At 38.3% G+C, this 15,194-nt stretch overlaps 2 protein-coding genes, 1 long non-coding RNA gene and 1 other non-coding gene across 4 annotated transcripts in view; 3 read left to right on the top strand and 1 right to left on the bottom strand.

Annotated features, from left to right (window-relative positions):
* The first annotated feature begins 1,581 nt into the window (after positions 1–1,581).
* LOC113075442 (uncharacterized) lies at positions 1,582–2,395 on the top strand. The gene is made up of 3 exons (XR_003280936.1): positions 1,582–1,831; positions 1,938–2,061; positions 2,226–2,395. It is a non-coding gene; the product is annotated as an uncharacterized LOC113075442 (long non-coding RNA).
* Positions 2,396–4,117: 1,722 nt separating this feature from the next.
* Positions 4,118–12,029, bottom strand: LOC113075441 (transcription initiation factor TFIID subunit 7-like). The gene is made up of 13 exons (XM_026248157.1): positions 11,788–12,029; positions 11,578–11,611; positions 11,295–11,371; positions 10,853–10,931; positions 10,577–10,710; positions 10,227–10,350; positions 10,046–10,104; positions 8,301–8,373; positions 7,847–7,957; positions 7,568–7,762; positions 5,860–5,972; positions 5,270–5,329; positions 4,118–4,419 (listed from the first exon to the last, which is right to left on the bottom strand). The coding sequence occupies exons 2-13, from the start codon at positions 11,594–11,596 to the stop codon at positions 4,375–4,377; spliced, it is 1,089 nt and encodes a 362-aa protein (XP_026103942.1). The 5' UTR covers positions 11,597–11,611; positions 11,788–12,029; the 3' UTR covers positions 4,118–4,374.
* A 235-nt stretch (positions 12,030–12,264) lies between these two features.
* On the top strand, positions 12,265–12,336 carry trnae-uuc (transfer RNA glutamic acid (anticodon UUC)). The gene has a single exon. It is a non-coding gene; the product is annotated as a tRNA-Glu (tRNA).
* Positions 12,337–13,774: 1,438 nt separating this feature from the next.
* Positions 13,775–15,194, top strand: part of LOC113075440 (ETS-related transcription factor Elf-1-like) — a 47,239-nt gene continuing 45,819 nt past the window's right edge. Inside the window, exon 1 of the mRNA XM_026248153.1 lies at positions 13,775–14,146. The gene's annotated coding sequence lies outside the window, so the exon portion shown is untranslated. The remainder of the gene's footprint in view (positions 14,147–15,194) is intronic.

Here is a 15,194-nt window from a genome sequence, read left to right as displayed (position 1 = left end):
AATTCTTAAGAAGTGCTATCATTTGGGGCAGTCGTGGCCTAGAGAGTTGGACTTGTAACCCGAAGGTTGCAGGTTCGAGTATCAAATCTGACAGTAGTTGTCAGTGGCAGGAATTAAATAACCAGCACTCTTTTCCACCTTCAGTACCATGCCTAAAGTGAGACCCTTGAGCAAGGCACTGAACCCACAACTGCTACCCGGGTGTCGTAGCAATATGGATGCCCACTGCTCCGGGTGAGTGTAGACTTTGTGTGTTGTGCTCACTACTGTGTCTGCACATGGATGGGTTAAATGCAGGGCACAAATTCAGAGTATTTCACTTTTTTTTCACCCCATTGAAAAAAGGAACCTTGTCAATCCTATTCCCAGAGGGCTGGTGTCCTGCAGAGTTTAGCTCCAGCCTCAATTAAACACACCTGAACCAGCTTATTAAGGCATATTATAAACTTCTGGGCAGATGTGTTGAGGCACGTTGGAGCTAAACTCAGGACAGTGGCTGTCCAGGACTGATTTTGGACACCTCTGACATACACTCTTGACTTAGCCCAAGTCGGACACAAAGCACACATACCTAAACCTTTGCTCTGTTGTGGCCCGGCAGCCTTCCGATTCCCCATTGATAGCACTCCTCCCCTTTCATTTGATCATGCTCTTTACTAAATCTTTCACTCTGCCAACATTTAAACAGACTTCCCTCAGCCAGTGCTGCCTTTGGCAAAAACAGATTCTGTGAGCACATTTCAAAAGGATGTGCTCCCTAGGTGACACACAAGAGAAATGGTAAAGAGAGCAAAGATGGAAGTGGAAGTGAAGTGAAATTTGAAGTGAAACGGACAAGATGTGGGTGACACATTGTGCATGGCAGAATGAAATAAATACTGAGAATTAGAAGGGATGGGGAAATGGAAGAAAGTGTCCTCGATAAGAAGAAATGCAAGAGGCTGAAGTCACTTTGCCATTTGCATATACATAAGGCTCATTAGGAGAGCTACCCACACTGCCTCTGAAGTCATCGCGAGAGACATTACATCTGTCACTTCAAATGCTTCAGGAGGGCTCATACAGCCAGCCGAGCTTAAACAAACCCAAACCACAAGTGCTGCCAAGTGCAATTATGAATGTGAATGCAAATGGATTATTTATTTAAAAGCAAAGTACTAATTCTGATGGTGGTCAGTAATGTTATAAGGAATGGGTTATGTTAATAGCAAGATGGTCTAAAGTAGATCACCTCAACTTAAATGTCACGTGACTCGCTAATTTGCACTGGTTATCATTGCATCTGAGTCCAATTACTTTTTAGGGGAGTTGTTGTTTGATTGCATGTTTGTAATTTATTACAAAATTAAATGCATGGTTTAATTTAGTTCAAGTTAATTTAGTTAAAAATGAGTGCTAAAAAACAGAAACAAGTTATGTTTGCACTTCGGGATCCCAAAGTCATCGAGTTATGGTTAAATGTCTGAAAGAGAACTAACAAGGTTTTGGACACCACTATAAAGAGTATGGGGGCATTTTTGGACACAGGGTATATGTCTTCCTTGCAGCACTCTGTACAGAGCTACTTTTTAATAGCGGTTACTGGTAAAGTGGTAAAGAAAGTGAAGTTACAGCAAATACCAGCAGGGGCCAAATGGGTCATGCTAACAAGCAAAACCTCAACCATTTGGTTTATGATAACAAGCTGAGCTCTGTTGTATGACTTCTTAATATTCCTCCAGCTCTAACATGCGCTGGCAGTAGTTCAGTACAAGAGGAATGATAAGCCTACTCAGATTAATATAGTCCTCATCTCCTGGCTTCTCCTACAGACGAAGGAAAACAAACTCAGGTGCACTTAACAGAATTTTGAATGTTTTTAATTGGTTACTCTACAGCCCCCTAATACCCTCAATGTCATTTTGTTTTTCCTTTACCTTGGATTGGACTGTTTTCAGCAGAACCACCGCCTCTTGGTACTTTTCTGCAGCTTCACGGAACTGACCCTGCTTTACCCTAAAGATACAGCGAGGGCACAACCTTCAGCTTCTCATCCTTCTCCATCATCCAACACTCACACTGGTAAGAGAACGGGTCGCCCACCTGAGGTAGACCGAGAATTGGAGTGTGCTCGTCTCGCTTGATCGAGGATTGAAAACATGGTCTAAGAATTGGGAACAGTATTTCTTTCCTGGCGTGTAGCACTTGATTGTGTAACATTCTGTTATGCTCTGTTTGGGTTGCAGTGAGAAATCTGCTGGAGGTGGAGAAGTGGAACTAGAATAAGAGTATGAGCATGTTGTTGTGCATGTATTTGCTTGTTTTCTTGCTCTGTTGAAATACACCTGACACACTGAGATGTTTCACTACCATTCGACAAGCCTGTCGAATGGTAGTGAAACAAGTTTCCCATACCACACGTTTGTTTTTGGCCCTCTGAAAGGTCCTTTCTCTGAGCAGCCAGTCTTATCCCTTTTGACATGATAAGATAAAGGCCTATGTGCTGCTTATAAAAAAAATAAAAAATAATAATCACACACCAATCTTTAGTCTAATTTAACTTGTAGAATGAATGATTAATTTCCTTGGAGTTTTTGGGGAAAACAACAAATGCAAATGTTAATAGAAAAGGTAGGAAGCAACCAAAAGTGCATAATACATCAGACACAATCGCTTTCATTCTTATGTGAGAATTAATTAAGATCCAATTGAAGTGGATGCGATTAGAAGGGAAAAATAATGTGGGAGGCACAACAGGAGGTTTAGTTTGATCTCAAACACTACAATAGCATCACACCAAGACTGCCACCTCTCCGATCCTCATGGAGATTATAACAGCACCTCCCACACCTCCATCTTGAACATCTTCACCACAAACATTTATGTGGGACGTTTATTTTTGTGACTGTCGTCTATCACTGTTATTTCAAAGTTGTCCAACGGAGTCTGAAAGTGGAACACCATTTTTGTGGGTAGGAAGGCAAAGGAAAAAAGAGAATAAGAACAGGGTTATAAAAGAGATATTTTTCGTGCTTAGTACGCCATTCACATCTTGCTACTCTGTGCGTGTTTATGTGTGTTGGGGAGAGAAATGCAGGCCAGAATTTATCTTTCCTCGTGCCATCCTAATAGCTTCCTGTTCAAACTTTTCCTGAATTATAAGACATTTAAATGTATAGTTTTTTTTTTTAAGCATGTTGATATAGGCACCTTGATTGAATGGGAGCACACAGACTGAATACAGAGCACAGCTGGTAAATGGAGAGATTAATGCTGGCATTGTCATGTAAAATGTTTGTCATTCTCTCCACATTGAGGGCCATATGGCATGACAAGTAGAGGCGAAAAAAGTCACCTGGCACAAATACGGTGTTCCTTTGCCATTGTCCAAAATGATAGGTTGCCAAACTTCTGTGCAATTATATGCACCAAATGTTTTGTCATATAATAAAACCTTTTTAATCATCAGCAGAATCAGGCTACAACCATTTATAATCAAAGCAAATGGTTAGACATGAACCCATCCTTACAAACGGCCAGTAAAAAATTATAACCAGTACCATATATGCACCTTACCTTAATTGACTTTGGAAAATGTGGCAATGGTTCTTGTCCTCCATGCAGAATCCTCTTTTACTCCAGGATGGTCAAACAGATATGTCTCTTGCATTTTAAACTCTTAAGAAGAGTGTTTCTTTATTGAAACAGCCCTGATGTCCTGTAGCCTGTGAGAGCTGGTCCTTTGCAGTGTTAATTAGCAAGCTGAGGAAGGGAGACAAATCACACCCTGCAGCCCAATGTTGCCTGACTGCTTTCTGACAGATGGCTGGATTACCAGGTTGAGGATAGCCACTTTAATCTGCCTTGGCTAATCCTTCAACCCCCCTGAATCTCTAATCCCCTGTAAGAAGTGAAGGGATGGGTGACCAGAAAGCAGAACTCCCGAATATGGAGACCATTGAGATCATTCAGGAAGCCAGTAGAGTTCAGTAATCCCAGAAAGAGTTTGCTAGTATAATTCAGTGGGAACTACAGCAGACAGAATCATCTAGAAGTCTTTCTAGTTAGTCAAACACCATAATAGGAGTAGTTTGCAAATTTGCAGATTTACGGAGTAGAAGAAATATGCTGACAAAACTATTTCACACATGATTTTATTTAAACAAATACTGCCGTATACTAAATGTTTGTTGACAAAGACACAAAAAGTACAAATGCACAATCTTGCATTGAGAAGATACTTGTGTGACGAGCCATTGGTTGACAATTTTTTGAGCCTCACAACACAAATGCGGTATTCAAATTCTGCTAATACATGCAGTAAAGCCGGTGATGTGTTCAGCAGTCGCCTCTGGTTAGAGTATTTGTATAGCAGTATCTTGGTAATTGTGAACATCACTTCTCGATCAGTGAGTCCAGCTGCTCTTGAAGGGAGGCCAGCTGTTGGAACAGAATAGCAGTGATGGATGGCTAGCAGTAGGGGTATAATTGAAGGCTAAGTGCAATATGTTCAACAACACCTCCAACGTTGTTACTTTTTTCCATTAAGCCATTTGTCAGTGTAGGCGTAAACAAACACTGACAGCATATACTGACATTGGCCAAGGGATATGGTGAATCAGTAAAGCATGTCATGTATGTGTGTTTAGTTCTTATACTCACCAATATTATATATGGAAAATTACTCTCAACGAGAGCAATGGGAATATGGGGAATTAAGTAATGGATTTGGCATCTTATATGCATTAAAGGGATTGATATAAACAAGATTCCAATTAAAAAGCCCTCAATCCTATTTGATTTGATTCCAATTCATCTGGGAATATTTTAAATTATAATGTAATTTTTTTTATACATATAAAAAAGATTCTCTCTCAGCTACCACTGTAAACTACACAGGGAACATATGGGTATTAACAGCTGGGTACATGTGATATGCTTATATTTTTTTAATGATTCATTAAAAGGACAGATTTAAAAGAGTCATTTGTTTGTGAATTTAATTTGCTAATTGTGCTGCATGTTTCTTATTCACTAAAAAGAACCTGTTCAAGAACCATTCAGGAATCTAACTACACTGGTTGTATTGTATGTTTCTGATTTACTAAAAGGACCAGTTAATAAGAGTTATTTGTTTGTGAATCAAAATACACTAGTCCCAATGGTATGGAGTAAAGTCTTAGTAGTTTAAATAATTAATATTTCAAACAATGATTAACTGGAAATATTTTTTTTACCCAGTTGGAAATATATGTACAGACTTTTGTGTTCATAATGTATGCAAACTCACCTGTTCCATCTCTTGCTCTTCTTGATGAATCATACCATTCAAAAGACCCTGGAAGCGATCCTGTAAAAAGGAGAGAGAGAAAAGGGGAGAGAGAGAGAGATAGACTTTATCTAGTTGACAGTATGCTGTTTTGATGCTGGCCGTTTGTGAATGTCTTAACCGCTTGTACACATTTGTATTTGATTTGTGGCCCTGTGAAAGGATCTCAGACACGCATGACCTTTCCCTGTCTCCGGTGACTGTAATAACCGTGGACAAATTTAGCCAGCATAGTGCACACAGGCCAGCCGAAGTGACAGTGTTAAACCACACGTCCAACCCCGTTCCACAGCCTTTACCTCCTCCCAATGGAGCGGCTGCCAGAGCAATGCATTTTATGCTTTTTTTTTGTCAGTTATGTAAAAGCAGCTAAAGGCAGAATGTAATATTTATGCCTTAAAAAGACAGCAAAAACGTGCCTTCTCAGGTTTATTCAAGGCCATTTTAAAGGGCTGTACTGCACAAAGCAGTGTCACCCAGGCTATGTGTTTGCATGATGTACCGTGCCAAAGTGGCATGCTACATATTTAGTGCAGGTAAATGAAACTCACCCTCAAGGCTTGATTTTCCACCTCCATTATCAATTTTTCCTGTTGCTTCTTGCGGGCACGTGTTTCCTGAAGCTTGGCCTTCAAATTGTTGATCTGTACCTGGTACTCCATTACTGCAGATCAAAAAGAGATTGTGAGCCCTAGTTAACATGCCTACAGTTTAGTCATAGGCCCTGATGTAACATTGAGCTCTCTTTTACCTTTGAGAGCTAGTTAATATGCAAATACTCATGTAATATAAGGTCCCAATTATCTGCAAATCTTTCACACACTAACTGTGCAAGAATTAATAAATACTGAACACCACTTCATACCTTCTGCACTCTCAGAGACTGAGAATTCAAAGTCATATTTCCATTGTGGGCATACGTACCAACATATTGAGAAAACGGCATATAGACCCTTTTAGTGCTGACGTCACAATTACGTCACAGTATTAGCTGGAGGCAAAACAAAGGAATAACTGGAGGCGGCCAATAAAAACCAGCAGAGTCAGCAGCATAAGGAGCTCTCAGAATGGATGGAGTACTGGCTCCAATTAAAAATCTTATAGCATACCTGCTGCCACAACAGCTGTGGTTAAAAGCAATAAAACAAGGAGACTGGACTGAAACGATCATTATAAATTCTTGCGTTTGCAGCACATACTTAATATCAGTTAAGGTTAAACAAAATGTTGTCTTTTATGGATTATGGTTTGGTTATGAGTCTAAAGATTTCTTATGCATGCCCACCTAATCAGAAATTGGGAAACAAGTTAACTAACAACTAAAGACTAAACATAAAGAAAACCGTTTGTGTCGTCTCGCTTTCAACAACAGTGAAGGCCCATGTTGTGTGTCAGGTGTGTGTTAAAGTAGTTGCATTTGCTTATAATTGCCACTGTTAGTACATAGTTATAGACATCTAAAGACTAAAAACCTGTTTGCTAAAGTTAGTGAAGCAGTCAGGGGAATCTTTCTGCCTCCACCTAAAAATAAAAAAACCCGTCAGTGTTTACTTACTGAAAAAGGGTCTATAAGCACTTAATGATATTCTGTCCATCATCAGGAATCTAATATTGGGGAATTTGGACATTGACCTACATGGTAAAATATATACTATTTATAATAAATGTTATCATGAGAATACAGCTTTTTTTTCTAAATCCAATTAAGCTGCCTACCTAGACAGCATTTTTAGGCATCACTGACACATTTTTAACACGTCTATGAAGCAGTATTAATATTGCTTTTTTTTTTCTTAAATTACTTATTCTATTTAAAAAAAAAGTAAATGCCATCTTATTATAGGTGACTGGAATATAATTTTTTTTAAACACTCTGAAAACTCTTGAAAAGACATCCAACTAAAAAAGGTAATTCTACAACTAAACGAAACACAAGGTGCCACAGCTCTAAGCAGCATGGTTCATTTGTGATGATGAATGCACCCTCCCAGTTGACAGATAAAGGGCTGCAGGATGATGCCAAGGTCAGGCATGTCTGTCACACACTGGCATGGGTAAAAACACCACCAGACAACCGGTACACCCATCTGACCTAAATACCGCAGCAGGCTCATCATTCAAATGCTAATCTAGGTCGGCTGTTGTTTGTCTGCTGGTCTTCCCGCCTGTGATTCTGAATTACAGGTTTAAATTAGGCTTGAGCTGCTGTCCTGACGATGCACTGTAATTGACCAGACAACCAGTGTACCACCATCCTACCGATCTGACTGGTGCGGTTATTCTCGTCTCTGCCTCCATCTGTCTCATTCAGTTTCTCATGGAGCTGCCTGACCATGTCGTCTTCAGTGTCCATGATGTTAAGGTCTTCATCCTCATGTCGTTCACCCTCCTCGTCCTCATCCTCGCTGCTGCTGCTGATGTCATTGAAGATCTCGCGTAGCTCGTCGTGTTGGACTAAATTAGAAGAAAAAAACAGAAGAACTTTAGACAGAGAAAGATTTAGCTATTAAAAGCAGTCAGACTTGTGAGATCATCCACCTGAAGAGCCGTGACCCTTGTGTCCCGAGGTTCCAGGCGAAGACTCCAAGTTGGACAGAGAAAAGCTGTTGTCAGGTTCTTTGGTCTCATCCTCAGCAATCACCTCCCATCCTGACCACAGGGTCAAGGTTCATACATCAATAATCCCTTTATCTTTTCATCCTCTGAGATTTGGCACCAGCCCATTTTGCTGTTTGTTATATCACTGTGCTGCTGAGCTCCACAAATTTATACGTGACTAATGCCACTTTTTCCTGTAATGCTTAGCTTAACTGACTTTCTTACCAAGCTGCTCCATTTAATTTGTGATCAAGACTGCCACCTAGTGTCAAGACTTGAGTGTGGCAGAAATGCTCAATCCTACATTAGTAATGACATTTGCATGTAGACTTGTTGTGTCACTGGGTTTGAGACAACATAACAGGGGAAAACAAAACCAGGAAATAAAGGATACGAACACTGACGGCTTCGGCATCTGTGCTTAAGAGCCTCTTCATCTCCTTTTCCACATCAGGAGACTCAATGTACTGGAGGATAAATCAGGTTAGAATTCAGCCCCAAGCAACATGTTCTCAAAAAATGCATGCACGCATTCAGAGGCACACATAGTACTAACAGTAAAGGCTGGCTGCATGCCAGAGAACACATTAGTGATTAAAAAAAGGAAGCAGAGTCAATAGCTAGCTGCAACGCAGCTGAGATTTATTCAAGAGTCAGAAAAAAGAACCTGCCTCTAACTCGCCTGCTGTCACTTCAATCAAAGAGAGAGCAGATTGCTTTCCTGCATACCTTGGTGGTAAATGCAGCTGTAAGGCTTTATTTTTATGTAAATTGTAGCTTTTAGCATTTACTCATTTTCCTACAAGAGTAAACATTTTTCCCCCAAACAGGGATGTAGTGGTGGGCGATATGGCAAAAATATCATATCACAATTTTCTTTCTGGAAAAATCACACTTTTGATGTTGGTTTTACTATTCTGCAAGATGTCTGAGTAGTACCGCCAAAATTATTTCTCTATTTAAAAAACAATGCAACAAAATATAAAAAAAAGAAAAAAAGAACGACATACAAAGTGCAAAGTGGGCAAAGATTAAAAAAAAAAAAATCTTGAAAAAATAAGAACAAAGATACATGTTACAAGTACACATAATATACGAATAAAACAAAAAGTGCTTTATTTTCCAGGTACAGTAGGTGTATTTAGCAATAGCATTCAAGAAATTGAATGAACAAATATAAAAAAAAAACACTATATACGGTTCGCTGTATAAATCATCCATTAATTATTATTAAAGAAACTGTATTAAAGTTCTTCAGTCAAGAGCAGTGAGTTACTTTACTGTGTTTTGTTGTTTTATTAACATTAAAGCAGTTGTACAACCAAAAATGAAAATTCTGTCATAATTTACTCACTCTCAAGTTGTTTAAAACCTGAATGAGCTTCTTTCTTCTGTTGAACATAAAAGTTATTTTGAAGAAAATGGTTAACCAAATAGTTGCTGGTCCCCAGTCACATCCATAGTATTTTGTTTTTCCTAATATCAAAGTCAATGGGGACTAGAAACTGTTCGGTTACCCACATTCTTCAAAAAATCTTATTTTGTATACACCACAATCAAGAAATGAACAAAATAAGAGTGAGTAAATAATGACAATGTTATTTTTGAAAGGAACCAATGACAAAAGGCAGCATGTTTAGTTTGGTCACTTTAAGACCCGCACATATCTAATATACAGTCACATATCTGTTTTTCTCTAAACTGTTTACTTTCACTTAAGAAATAACCAACTGTGTTTATATGCAAACCTGTGTTTTTGACAGTATTAGATTAATCAGACTCGAAAGAACGCTGTTTCACAGGCTTTTTAGTGTTCAAGTCAGAAAATTAAATGTTTAACTGGCAAGGCTTTAAAGAACATGCAAATAATGTACTTTTGTGATTGTGAATAAGTGTAGTGTCCCGTGAGTGTAACTCTACCGCTGAGTTAACATTTGATGTGAAGGTATGTCACATTGTATATTGAGATGGAGATGGAGAAGGGCCACTGACAGAATCATGACATTATGATTGATATTTCTTCAAAATCATATCGCACACCCCTATAGGGATGATAAAGAACTGTAGAATCATCAGAGAAATCCAAGGAAGAAAAAAACAACAACAACAAAATGCACGAGGAAAACCAAATCAGGTTACCTTCTTCTTCGCTGTCTTCCTGAACCGCCTCTTCCTTGTGTTCTTCAGAGGAAGGGTAACTGGAAGGAGACAGATGTAATTGGATATAAAATGAGTTTCTTTCTAGCACTGATAAGCTGTCTCAACACTGACTCCAAACCAATTACGGGGAAAGTCCAGTACAGGAGTGGGAGGTACTTACTGCCATGGTTCCAAACAAATTTCTTGTCTTTGTCCTTGTCTTTCTTTTTGCTTTTGGGGTCTGTAGTGCCTGTGGGCTCCTCTAGAGGGGGGTACAAGTCTCCATCCAGTGTGCATACCAGCATCTTAAACAGGAAGGCAGAAGAACTAATAGTGTTATGGCCTTGTAGATGTGCTGAAGCTCATTAAATGACTTGTCTCGGTTACCCAAGACTGCAATGGTTGAATTTAATTTAAGACTGTCTAAGAAATCAGTCTTAAATTAAGAGCCACAGCTGCATAAAAATACTTCGTGAAAGTGCGGGGATGAGAGTGTAAGGCCTGAATCAAAAACTTCTATTGAAATATTACCTGACAGATATCAGCAGTCTTATAGAAGGTCTTTTTGTCAACCGTTTTTAATGACTCCAGGATGCAGGGTAAATCCACTAATTTACACGCTAAAGGGACACGATCCACACGTACAATCCCATGGCGACCATCGGCTAGGAATATGGTAACAAATTCCATTGATAAGACATTGATAACATTCAGAGGCTTTTTGAAATTAAATATGCTGAAGTAAATGTAAAGAGGTAATTTTGTATATTATAGTTCATCTGAATTTCTCACTTGTACAGTACTTACCATGCAACTCTATAGTAAGTCTGTCTTTCATGTTCATGCTGCTAGACTGGGCAATCCGTCTGACTGTGGAGGCATATTCCTAAAAAAAAACAATGCAGAAATCATTTTAATATGCTGATTCGGTGCTCAAGAACATATCTTATTATTATCAATATTGAAAACAGTTGAGCAACATTTGACTTGACTGGAATAAACAGTGTATATCGCTGACACAGTATTTGTATGTAATTATTTGTGGCTTGTGTAATAATATTATGTTACTAATCTTATATCTTGAGTTACTCTAAAATGCATAATTCTGAGTACTATCAAACAATAATCTAAAGTGATTCATTATTTAAATGCAATGATGGAATTGATCAGGGAGTGTGTATATACAATACCGGTTTGCACTAATATAGGGGAGTAAAATGAACAACAACAACAACAACAAAAAACTGACCTGAGGAAGCCGCAGAACAAACTGACTCTCCAGCTCATGAGGAGCATCTACTTTGCTTTTGGAGCCAACCTTTCCCACTGAGGCAGAGAAAGGTATTGAAATACTACATATTAGTTCATATTTATTACACAAAGCACGAACGCGCGCACACACACAGAGAAATATGTGGTTGTGTAAATATGCAATGACTGACATAGCATCACTTATTTAAAACATAGTATTACGTTTTTGTTTTTGTAGAAACAGTGTGAATTCATAACAGATGAATTTTAGTAACCTTTACCTTTCGTTTTTGAGGTCATCTTTGGTTCCTAATTCTGCACACACAAAAAGAGAAAGACACTATGTTTGCATATAAAAACAAAAGACGTGGATGATATAAGGTTGCTACACGCTTTAAAAAAGGAGGTTAACACATGTTAGGAATACATTTTAGAGTGATAGAATACTAAAGAGTACGCTACAACAAAAGCGTATTAATAAAAATACTAACCGAAATGCGAGAAGCTAACAGGCTAACGTTAAACACAGTGGGTATCTGATATATAGTAGCGTCAGATGGGATAAAAATTAAATGTCCGTTTCGTTAAAATAACCAGAGGAAAAAAAAACAGAAAAGTTATCATGAATTATACTACTTAATTATACAGATTTCGAGAGAAACAAAAACGGAACAAATAAGCGTTGCTGTGTCTCGGTGACCTGTCTCGCGGAAGCTCAGCGTATGTTAGCGCTTCACTGCCACCTGCTGTCCGTTGTGTAAAGCAAATACACATCGAGACCTGCCTTTACTAGAACAACAAAGCTCAAGTCTATTAACACAGTTTCAGAGAATGTAGCGATCGGGCATTTTTCTCTGCGAACACTTATATGACCATGAGAAGAACAATAAAATGCAAAAACACCGAAAATTTTCATCATAACATATTTCTCATGAATGAATTGCCAAAAAACGACCTTGTAAATATTGTCCCATATGGTCTAGCGGTTAGGATTCCTGGTTTTCACCCAGGCGGCCCGGGTTCGACTCCCGGTATGGGAAGCATTCTTTTAAACTTCAAACGTGTGGAAGATGTGAAAATTTCTGCAAGATAATTAGAAGAAAACCTGACAAAAACAAAATAACATCAATAAAGCATATAACTGCTAGAATTAGGCGTTAAATAAAATAATGTCTGATGCAACAGAAACCCAATTAACTGATGTTATTTTATTTTTTATATTATATTAAAATACAAATAAATAAGTCAATAATTTGATTAAATATCTACATAACCAAGCTTTTATCACGTGGCACTGGTGTGATACGTATATCCGTATCATTTATAGTGGGTCAAGATATCTCACCATTTGTACTATAGCAATGATAGTCTAAATGTGCCAATTTGACACTACAGGCTTATGGGAAATCTAATTAAGTGTATTACACGGTGTTAATAATAACAATGTCAATCTACACACACATATACGATGAGCGTTATGAGCAGACAGGGTAAAGTTACGAATAAGGTCAGTAAACAGTGTTTCAAATACAAATGAGAAATTAAATTTAGACTTTTGCTGACATTGAGGGGAAATTCGCGAAATAACACTTCTTACTAAATGTGTGACTCAATTGTGTAAAAAAAACAAAGATATTCAAGGTTATAAGGAAAGATGATGTGGTTGCTATATGTGCTTTTTTTCTTTAGAAAGAAAGAAATAATTCACGACTTTGATTTGCACTTTATTGTTCTGTCTTTTTTATTTCAACACGTCTCTAAAGGTTTAGTTCCTAAAATATGTTTTGTGTAGTTTATGGAAAAACTGTAGTTTTTTTTTTTTTTTTGTGGAAATGTTGAAAATCAAAAGAGAAAATACTACCGTTAAAAGTCTGAAAACACTTCATCAAATTCTTTATAAATAAGTAAACCCCATGACAACTAAACACTACTAACATAGAATTCCCCAAACAGGCTATTCCGATAATGGGCGGCGCTGACGGTGCAATTAAGGGGTCATCTGAATTTGTTTTACATCACAAATTAACGTTCATTTCACGTTCATATTCACGTTTCACGTTCACGACATTAATCATAACGTATAATTAAGGGGATGTTTCAATTTATTTAATGTAACAAATTCACGCTCACTCACCAGCGGGACAAGGACACTATGCAGCAAACATGATATGATCGTCTAATAACAAAAGGCGCAAAAGATGTTTTTACTGCCATTATTACGCTAACTAAAATTATTTGTATATCCGATGTGCAATGAGGCTGTGGGTTAAATTGTTTATGCACAACGCGCTGTGTTAAAAAAAAGTGTTAACTGGTAGAACAACTGAAGACGTTTTTCAAGTGCTATAGTCACATGAAAATGAGCCAAAACTGTAAACACTGCTCACATAAACAAGTCTTATGATTCGCTGAGTAGGTGCCGACGTCACCCATCTTCATCTACAACCCTGAAAGACGCGTCACTTTACTGACTACATGGGAGCGTTTAGTTTGACGCTTCGCTCGCTTTGCAGTGTGGACGCTGAACCCTGGACTAATCGCTTTCGAGGGAAATGTGAACGCAAGGAATTCCCCACGCAGTCAAAACAGTATAACCTTATGCTAGGCAAGAGAAAACGGCGAGGCTCGATTAGATCTTTAAAAACAAGGAGCTTTTAGAAGATTCTGTCTTTGCAAAAAGAGGATAAAGTTACTTCAGTTAAACAGGACTGGATCGCCAGGGAGGATTCAGATGATGACATATTGCTCAGGAATTGTTTCATTTAAATGACATAACAGGGTGTGCATCACTTACAACACGCTAACATTTAAACCTTTAAACCTGTAAAATGATGGCACGTTAAGATGAAGGTGAGTGTTTAAGTTTGTAATATCTATTTAACTTGTTCTTGTCATTGAAAATGCTATTACTTAAGATGTTATAGTTATTTCTCATCGCATATTGGTGAATTTTAGATCTCTAGGATGGGTTTTTAGAAGTTTTCCTTTGTGTGTCACTGGTTATATGTACAGTGTAGGCCTATTGCATGTGCAGGCACTGTTTATTTTATTCAGGTATATGGTGAGCCAGGTGACATTCCATAAATCCAACATTTGTTGTTCATTCTGATCTCATATGACTATTCTGATCTGAATAGCCCCCAGGATAGCTTTGACCCTCAGCTCTGTTGTGTCCCTCTCTCATAACTGTGTACTGAGTTGTTCCAGCACATAGCATGACTGCAGGCATGTGACTATAATGACTGATTCAGTGTGAGAATCTCTTGTTTCAGGCAGACATTGTGGGTCAAGACAGTAAGGGCTTCATATGAGTGTGAAAACAGTTATCCAGTCCTCAGTGCCGGGGCATGTGGTGCATCAGTGTTTTCATCCACACCAGCACTTATATGTGGATGTTTATCTTTAAAACTGTTTTTTTCACTGCTTGTGACCAAGGATCAGAAATGAGCCAATACTTGGGAAAACAAAACAAGTAATACAGTTAAAGTGACTTGAGTCTCAGTTCCAAGCAAATGTCCTATTTCTGACTTTGCTTCTTATAATATGTAGCAATTAGTGTCTAATTTCATATTGTACCAGAGTATCAAATCCATCTGCTGCTGCACGTAAACTCATTTCATGTTGTCTTAATTTGTTTTCTTTTTTTGTGGCCTGATGTCTCACCCATTGTCTAACTGTCTAAATGTTTGCCAGATGTTTACATTTTAGGGGATACAAAACTCCCCTGTGAGACATGGATATTGAAGTATCTGTTTGGCTGCAGTGTTCTCAGCATTCTGGACATTGGGAGGTGCTGGTGTCAGGGAGTATACTTGTGTTCTCCTGCTTTGGGAGTTTGTGATATTAGTTAGCTCGTTTCATCCAAAACTGTTATCAGCTGGTTCTGATACCCCCTCCT

This window comes from Carassius auratus, unplaced genomic scaffold (genome assembly GCF_003368295.1).
Source record: "Carassius auratus strain Wakin unplaced genomic scaffold, ASM336829v1 scaf_tig00017060, whole genome shotgun sequence".
NCBI lineage: Eukaryota > Metazoa > Chordata > Actinopteri > Cypriniformes > Cyprinidae > Carassius > Carassius auratus.
The sequence above is the reverse complement of the archived record's forward strand: the minus strand, read 5'-3'. Positions and strand labels throughout refer to the sequence as shown.